Source organism: Saccostrea echinata, unplaced genomic scaffold, assembly GCF_033153115.1.
Source record: "Saccostrea echinata isolate AGI-Se365-2 ecotype Australia unplaced genomic scaffold, CSIRO_AGI_Sech_v1 ptg000047l, whole genome shotgun sequence".
NCBI classification, from domain to species: Eukaryota; Metazoa; Mollusca; class Bivalvia; order Ostreida; family Ostreidae; genus Saccostrea; species Saccostrea echinata.
The window spans coordinates 458582-468518 of NW_026889796.1; the positions used below are offsets into that span (position 1 = coordinate 458582).

General features: G+C 31.4%; 1 protein-coding gene across 1 annotated transcript; it reads right to left on the minus strand.

Annotated features, from left to right (window-relative positions):
- Positions 1-3228: 3228 nt before the first annotated feature.
- Positions 3229-8722, minus strand: LOC133202851 (monocarboxylate transporter 4-like). Its single transcript, XM_061338724.1, has 5 exons — positions 8656-8722; positions 6728-6871; positions 6329-6475; positions 5153-6238; positions 3229-3338 (listed from the first exon to the last, which is right to left on the minus strand). Exons 1-5 carry the CDS (start codon positions 8720-8722, stop codon positions 3229-3231), a joined length of 1554 nt encoding a protein of 517 aa, XP_061194708.1.
- Positions 8723-9937: the final 1215 nt, after the last annotated feature.

A 9937-nucleotide genomic window follows, 5' to 3' on the forward strand; every position in this document is an offset into this window, starting at 1 on the left:
TTCAGTTAAATCGAATGGAATGAAACTTCAAATAAATATTTTATATGAGAAAATGTGTTCTTTTTTAATATTTCTTGAAAGTAATATAACAAACTTTCCAACAACCCTCGTATTTGCGTAGCGTCGCTAGGTTGACGTCATAACGTCATAGTGTTATTTTCCAAAGAAACTATCTATATTCAGATAGCGTTGTAGGAAAATTGAGTTGAGATAATTACAAAAATTAAGCTGAATTAAAAAGATGACATCTTAGGCATGTTTCAAAAATATCTTCATCAGATTTGGGGACAGGGCCGATTTTGGTCCGTAACGTACTTTCTTCTTTGTATTCTTTTTAGAAAACTCATTCCCCTTTGCAATTCACCTGTGATGATAATTATTAATCACTGTAAATAATGTCATTGAAATGTCAATTGAATATGATAATTATATAAGAACGTAAAAAGAACGTCCATTGTTTTTAATAGTCACGTTGACCAAGAAATAAAAAATGAGACAAAATTAACTTATCTTTGTACAATAAAAGTTTTTAAAAGACTAAGAGAATCCAGTGTGAGAAGGAATAAGAGAGTACTCTAAGAATGGTCAAGCACTCTTGTATTGTGTAGTTTTGCATGGTGATAGTGACAAATGTAGATTTTCTCTCAGTCTGAGGCATAAGCTTAAGTTGAATACGGAAGTAGCTTGCTACACGTGTAGATTTTTCTTTCAATTCTGATGCAATGATAGGCCACTCCACTTGTAGTCCATTTTTCTTTGGAAAATAGAATGTGAGTGTTCTGTCGGATGTAGTAATCGGCAACTCTACATGTAATCTTCTTTTTTCTGATATTTATGTTGTTACATGTATATATCAACATTAATGTTATGTACTTATTTTAAATTTTTTATGATGATCTTGATAAATATATTCCTCAGAGCCAAAAATACAAAGTCTTATTGCAAAGTGTATCTGTGTTTGTTGTTTTTTATATTTGAACTCACAATCATGGAACATTTTTTTTTTTTTAAATCATGATTTTCATATACAGCTGCTAATTGGAACAATTTGAGACTTTTACCTTTCATATCAGAAAAAAGCAAAAGCAATTCATCCCATATTTCACAAAGTTTTAAAAGGATAGTATTGTACAGTTCCAATTCTGAATTCCCCATTAGACAAATAAAATTATATCTTATCACTACTGTTATTTGAGTTTACATTAGCAGTTTTGTATGGCTTTGCAAATTCTCTGTAAGTAAGTTAGGAATATGATTTTATTTTATTCTTTGTAAGTTGACACGTTTGTCAGTGGTCCAAATTCAAAGATCAATTTGCAAGGTCATCATAAATTAAAAGAAAAATGCTAATGAAGACATGTCACCTATAGCCTCACTCTGACCTAAAGATACGTTATTTAGATCCACTCTATTGTATGTATGAGTTTTGACCAATTAAAAAAGTTAACTCCCCCCTTCCTTCCTTTCTCAGCGCAATAGAGACGTAGTATATGATTTTACTTTAAACAAAACCTTGGAGTAACTCAGAATTTTAGGGTTCTGCAGTCAAGACCCAAAAAGATTTTACTGAATGTTTCATATACATTGAATGTTCAAAATATGCAGATGAGCTTTACTGTATATTTCTTAGGTTACAGGTACGTACATATAGCATCGTTTTTGAAAGGGGAGGGGGGAGGAGCAAACTCGAAAATCCTATTTCCTTGGAGGATTCTTCCACAATCAATTTTTTTTATACATTACCACATAATCCTGACTTTGTCTAAGCTGCAATTAAAAGTTACGGAGGGGGGAGGCAACTAGCCCTTCAATAAACATTTTCAAGAGTGAAATATATATAAATGTTTGAAAAAAGGAAACAACACCCCCCACACTTTGTGCCTGAGTTGTCATTAATATTAAATAACGCTGATATAATTTCTTTATTTCTTTAATTTTGCTGCCCATTGTTCTCTTTTGCATGAAGAATTTAATATTGTTTTAAATTGTAAAAATTAATCTCAAAAAGGGCGATTTTCGGCATTATGACATAATAATTTGAACTTAAGTGCAAAAAGGTCAAAATTAATGTTTAAGTAAGGTATCTTTTCTTCGTATACTGCTCTTGTTTGTTACCAAAACTTCATTTCAAGGATCTTTCAGCAATCTCAATCTAATTTTTTTTAAACAGTCCTGAAAAAATAGAATTAATTTATTTGTGGAGAAAAACAAACCACACATTATGCAAACAATTTGACTACAATTATGATATTCAGATATACATGTATCGACACTTTGGAGGTCATTCTTTCTTTAAAACGTTCTTTTTTGTGAAATATACCATCTTTGAAGTAAATTAACAATGCAAGTAAACATTTTAATATCATATCTGTTACCTATAATATGCATTGATACATTAAAGTTGTTCTTAAAATGTTCTAAATTGACGGCAATAATGACGTCATAGTGCTCAAAGCGGTTAAATGCAATAAAATACATTCCATCTTCAGAGGGTCATTGCAACTTAACTATAAAAGATAGATGAAATTTTTTAACATATTTATAAAGTGTACATCCTTAAGTCATATCTATATAATTATTTTAAATTTTCTAAAGAAAGGCCGATTTTCACTACTAACGTACCAGTTTTGGACAGATTTTTGAGATTTCGGTGCCCTTCTTAAAACGTTGCTACGGGCCTGAAAAACACTAAATACGTTAATTGTTTTGACAAGGAAAAAAAATAATTTGAATTTTGCTTAAACAAAAGTAGCGCGTAGAGGCCTTAAAACCTGTAAAAATATATCTTTTTCCGTGTCAATAGCATAAATACTCTCATAAATGCAGATATGATACCATTATATTTAGACCAACTTTTTCCATTCAAATCAATTCATTTGTCAGTTTGTCAGTTTCTAACACCCTCTTTCAAGAAATAGAACGGCAATTGTTTCGTTTCTATTATCATTGTGTATACACTGTATATGTCTTTAATAAAATGTTTCCAAACTTATTCATGTAAATTATAATGCGATTTGATGGTAAAACTGTTTTTCATGTAATTAAAAAGAAGTACAGTGTACCAGCAACTATAATCTGCTCTCCACTCATTGTAAAAAGGAAGAGAAAATACATCTTACTGAGGTCACATCTACTTTTTGTATCAAACCAAAAAAAAAAAAAAAAAAAAAAGGAAAAATCAGAATCAGGAAAAGTTTTGCAATGTTTTTATTAATCAGTCAGGTTTTGTCATTTTGACACGCATGGCTTGAAAAGTAGAAATACTCCCCCAAGAATTGAGCATACTCCAATAAAAGAAAATCCTGAAACATAACTTCCAGTGGAATCTCGTAAGATACCTGAAATAGAAAAAAAAATTTAAAAAAAGACAAATCTACCAGTGTTGTAGAGCAGGATTTCCCCTATAGCCTGCTTTTCCCACGGAATCTGTACACTGGAGTTGGTTTCACTCCCGAGGGCAAATCTCACACTAGAGCCAAATCTCCCCTATTTCTTTCTAAGAGTAGGATTTCAATGCTAAAATCATAAAGACATTATTTTAATTAAAGTTTATATAAAAGTCAACTGATTTTTAATGAAAATATGAGTGTTTAAGACCCAAAGATTGTTCAAATTAAGTATGAAATCTTAAAATATTTAGTACAAATCACTGAATAACTCATAGTTAAAAAATTGTAAAATTAATCACTCGAAACAATCGTAAGACTCGATGTCTTGATTTCTCTCTTGGCACAGCGGTCACCTATTTGTTCACTAATTTAAAATGTATACCAGGTCACCTTTAGAAAAAAATAATTTGTTTGCCTTCTTCAGACGCAGTTTTTTTAATGTATGGATCTTTGCTTTTAACAAAGAGTGTGTGGGAACATTCTAGAATTTATATCATTGTTAGATTCCTCATATCCTCAAACTATTTTGTGAGTATTCGAATTGCTTTTAACAAAAAGTGTGTGGGAACATTCTAGAATTTATATCATTGATAGATTCCTCATATCCTCATACCATTTTGTGAGTATTTGAATCGAGTAGTTCTTCAAAAAAAAAAAAAAAAAAAAAAAAAAAAAAAAAAAAAAGAAGAATAAAAACAAAAAGCCAAAAATCAAAAACAAAACAAGAAACACTGCTCTTGCAAGTCGAAGCATAAGTATGTCCCCTCGACCCCAGTGGAGTATTATTGGATTTGAAAGCAGAGAGAAAATACTCTCTTATAGTTTTACAAAATTTCAATTATTTTTTTAGAAATTGACTCATTTTTAGATTCGTGACGACGGCATCTATTTTGGACATTCAAATCCCAGAAACTTGGGGAAACACTTAAACATTGATATTATGTACATGTAGTTTGAAATTCAATTTAGGAAAAAAAAATCCATTTGAAATAATATTCCTCCTTTTTGTTTCCATGGCTACAATTAAAAATTTGTCTAAACGATTACGTTATACTATATACATATATTTTAAGAAACCAGTCTGACCAGATGAAAGAAATAAGACTTTAATGCTTCAAAAGAATTGGTTGGAAAGTTACTTAGAAAAATGAGATTAAAAATTTTCAATATTCATACTTTGAATGCGTTAATGGAACTGGCCGATTCTATTATAGTTTTTGTAAAGTTTCATTAAGATTTTCTACTGCAAGAGCACCTATGGGAAAATTATAGAAGGGACATAGTATTTTTTTCGGGGGGGGGGGGGGTTCTGGAGGAAATCTCACACTGTAACTATTACACAGAGTAGGATTTCCTCCTTAAAATTGAATCTAGTGTGGAATTTCTGTGAGGGAAGTCCTACTGTAGAGTCATTTTTCTTTGAGTGAAATTGTACTCTAGAGCCTATTTTCTGGGAAAAATCCTACTCTAAAGCTAGTTTTCCGAGGGGACAGATTTTAGAGGGAAAAGCCAACTCTAACTCTACAAGACCGTACTTTATACAAAGTTTTGCAATCAGTGATAAAAACAATCTTGTATGTACATGTATACACACAATTATAAAGTTATGTCTAAAATCAGCAGAAACAAGAAGTATTTCTTTAACTTTCAAGTCTGATAGACATCAAAAAGGCCAATAAAGATTCATTTCGAGGATAACATATTGGTGCATTTAAAACAAAAGACTGGAAATGTGTGCTGCCGTTTTCTGTGCTATAACCTACCAAACACTAAGGAAGTTACAGCTCTTGATATTCCCGTCATTACCGCTCCAAATGCTATTCCGTAGTTTAGTTTGTCCAATCCAATGAAATCAATTACCAAAACATTTATCATAGAAAAATAAACTCCTCCAAACATGGCCTGTAGAATTCCAAATATCGCAAAATATGTAAAATTGGTAGAGAAAAATGCCATAAAGCATATGATGCCATTGGTGACCATTGCAATAGTCATCATGTGGCGCCTTTCAATTTTCTTGTTATCCGCAATAAATACAAATAGTATTCGACCCACTAAGTCGCTTGCAGCTGAAATCGTTACGAGGTATCCTATTAAATCCGTTTGTAATCCTCTGTCTTTTGCAAAAGGTGGAATGTAAGTAATAGGAATACCGCTGGGAGCGGAGACTAGAAGTATTGAGATCATTAGTAGGATAAATTGACCATTCTTAAACAAGGAAAAGTCAAATAATGTAAACAAAAACTGCAAACAGCAATTTATGCCTTTTTCCTCGTCATAAACGTCATTGTCTACTTCTGCTTTGGAACATGCCAAATTTAGTCCTTCCATGGATACTGTCAGTGAAATATCTGCTGAACTTCCTAGCAGTTTTGAAGGTTTGGCCTGTATATTTCTGTCATCCTCTGAGCTATTTTGTAGAGAGTTCAATTTACCATCAGAACCTTTGCGTTGAGGAGAATGATTCGATGCGATTAGATTCACCTTCACTTCATTTTCACTTTCTTCCTTTATTATTTCATTTGAAGCAAGACATTCTTCAAAGAGTCCTTTACCTACTAAGTCTTGGCTTTTGTCTTTTTCTTCGATGTCTTGTAATAATTTTTCCTTTCTTTCAATTGGTCTCATCAACATCCCAATGGGAATAAAATGAAGAAAAATCCCTCCAGCTATAATGAGCGTACCTTGCAGGCCATATTCCTTAAACAGATAAGCGTACAAAGGGGGAAAAGCCAATCCCCCTATACTTCCGCCGACATTTGCAATCGCATTAACCATTCCTCTGCGTTTCTCAAAATATTTACTAAGTATCAAAGTGGATGGAGCAAAAGCAGACGCCACTGTTAGAGCTAAAAGAAAAAATAATGCTCTCATATAATATTGCTTATGTATATGCAATATTTAAAATATCAACTACAAGGTTTAAAGGTTAGACATACCAAATAGAGTACTTTGTGTAAAGAACAATACTGAAGCCTGAGCGGCATATGCGTTGCCTACACTGGAGGCAAGTCCAAAGAAAGCAGTACCAATTATCAAGGGCCGCTCACCAATGTATCGAGTTCCAATTCCCATTATAATAATAGCTAAAAAATGTTATAAATAAAATTATTATTAAAAAAAATCTTTTCAATTACCTAAGTATATATTTTGTGACTCCCAATTTAAGGAGCATTTAAATGATAAACTAAAGAAAATGTCTAAAGGGATAAGAGAAAATATATTGATATGAATCACTTCGAAAAAACATTTGGAAAAGTTTTATATTTGTATTTGTTTAGGGCCAACACATATATGAATATTTCAAATATTCAAAATACATAAATCCAGATACTTACAAACAGCACTTGCTATGATTGTTTGAACAGACAGGATCATAGATATTACAGATGATGTTGCTGAGTATTTTCTCTGGTATTCCACAAAGAATAATCCAAACGACTTTAACATACCAATTATTATTAAATAGCCCATGAAGCACCCTTTAAGAGATTGAAAATTATAATATTTTTAGCAAATGAGTGGGAAAAAATCTAAATCAATTCTAAATTATTTATCCTTTGATTAGTTTTCAGTAATCCGTCAGTCCAGTTTTTACAAATACATACATGCACTTAGAGAACTGTGTTCAAAGGTTTAAGTTTATAAACCTTTTACAATCACAATGAGATATGGTCCAAAGCAAAACTTGACACAATGTTTTTCAAAGAAATTCAAATTGAAATCTTTCTTTTTTATTCTATCTCTTGAAATTTTCTGTGTGTCAAATTATTTCATCAAATTTGTAACAAATATATGCTAATATAGTAATGTATATAGAGGAAAATAAAGAAAATATTTTTAACACTTAATTTAATTTGGCTCTCTTTGATCGTGGCATATTTAAAAGCAGCAATGGGTGGTCGGGCGTAAAAGGCAGCATACAACATACCGTATACTGGGTTATTTAAGCGGGGTGCTAATTTTGGCTTATTTTGGCGTTTTGATAGTAGCCCGCTAAAATTTTAATCCCTAAAATATTCAGTACTCTTCTTGGTGTTCATATGCAAAGAGTTGAAACCCTGTGTCCGCTAAAATAAATTACGCCAAAATTATTCGCATACCTTTGAGCAGGCAAAACGCCAAATTTTACACCCGCCAAGAAAACCCGCTATGCGGTAAAAGTAAAATATACATATACTACTAATAAGCAAAAATTAGCCATTCTGAGTATTCCGCGAACGGTAATTATTTAACTTTACATGTCTGTACAGTTATTGGGTTAACTACAAACGTTACTGAAAATATTTAACAAAGCAGGGCATGAAAAGCAGCACACATTTTCACAATAAAAGAATTTATTTTAAGCAGGGGCACCACAATGAATTAAAGCATCAGTTAGTCAGAATTCTTCATGTGAAATTGAATATCAAAAATCTGAATTGATAGAGAAAACTCAACAGCAGACAAAACTTCTTTTTATTTAAATTACAATGTAAAATTACACCATTTTAGGGCTGGGACTAAATAAGAAAACTTCTAATTGTAAGTATATTTTATATAAATCTGTCTGCTACAGGAATTTGAGGGATTCCGATCTGATCTATTTTTTTTTAACTAACCCAACTTAAGTAGCAGAAAATGGAATAAGCGCATCTATTCTTTCAATTAATAAATGCTATTATCAATTATTTCATCATCTCCAATCAATCATAATTAATTTCGTTAAAAAGGAAATTTATTTCGTGGGAACGAATTTAATTTTGTGGGAACGGATTTTTATTTCGTAGGAACGAATTTAATTTCTTCGGAACGAATTTTATGTCGTGGGAACGAATTAAAAAAAAAAAACTATAAATGTCCTATAGCAGCCACCATATGCACAAGCCTTTGGAAAAAGATAAAAAAGTTTTAATTTGATATGCTGATAGCATGTATATAATACCTAGCCATGATATTTTTTTTAATAGACAGGAAGAGGGCGTTAAAAGTTTATTGAAAACCTAGTGTAAAGTATGGCGCAATGACATGTAGCATTTAAATTCATATACAACGAAGTGCAATGAACATCCATGGCTAAATATTGAAAGGTGTAAACTCTTGCAATCGATCAATGTCTTTTTCATATGTGGATATCCTTCGTCACTTTTTATATTTTATTTATCTTTCAACATACGTGTATTATTTTTGCTTTTGTTGTAACTCAACACTAAAGGCAAGTACACGTCATGATAAAAGATTTGATAGGTTGTGTAAGTTAAAGAAAATTCTTGTTCTAAACACTTACCAAAGAGGACGACCCATGCCCAGCCTTTGTCAACAGACGATGATGTACTTTTCCGGAAATGAAACATTTTTTCCCACCTATGTATGCATATGCATTATATTCAAGAAAATGGTATACCACATGTATTTATATATTAATTTCTTAAAGTATCAATATCATAATATTGAGTTAATCTATCATTTGAAAAAGTTGTGACATTTGGATCGTACCTTAATCTCGTTTAGCTGTGTTGTCACATGTTAAGCAAAATGATATCAGATAGTTAAAATTGGTCAGATTATGTAACGCTGTGAGGGAAAGAAATTGAAGTTGTTTTATTAAAAGGATGCCACAGAAAATCATTATGAATTTAAAATTTAGACTAAACAATTTTTGAAATACATTTTTCCTTCATCGAACAAAAGTAATAATTCCAGACAAACTTACATTTCTCTCATTGAAAAGATAGAGAAAAAAAAAATAATGGTAGCAGGGATTTTTGAGATGGAGTACCAAGATACGTGTTTCCAAAAGACAGAATATCATTTATTTTCAGAGAAAATGTTTAAAAAATAAAACCCCTTATTTTATGTTTGGATGCAAATTAATCCATTTCATTTCTCTTTATGGATTTCTACGGCGTCTGCATTCATAAAAATAAACATTATGTAGATATGGTAGCAAACATCAGGTAGAACTCATTCCCGGTACATAAGAAGCAATTCATAGATAAATCTTGAATGTAATTTTTTAAAAGTAATTAATCATCTTTGGTTTTCTCTTCTTTCCTGGTACATGCATTTGTCAAAGCAATTTATGAAGACATAGTCTATCACTGTGATTTTTGTATCGTTTGTATACTTGATATTAATGTTTTATGGGATCATCTTTAGTAAAAAAGTATAATGGTTAAAAGCCGAAAACTGTCCATTATGTCAGATATTAGACTGTCCAAGCCGAGTTAGTGCCGACGAGAGTCTAATATCTGACATAATGGCCAGTTTAAGGCTTATAACTTACCGGTACTTAAAATATTTCACCAATGTCGAACACTTTCATTGTTAACTTATTGGGCAGACACAGGTAAACGGGTCTCGTTCTACTTGGATTTCGTTAATTACCTTGTACTGTTCATTAAGTTAGACCAAAGAAAACTAGTTTTGGATTTTCGTCTGTTCTTTTTCAATAGTAGGAATCATCGAGCTATGTTTTATATCGATAAAAATGAACATTAACTTTGTTTAGTCTTATTTATCCGCATTGCGACATTTCGATATTCTACGCATGCGTAAAAGTTAGTTCT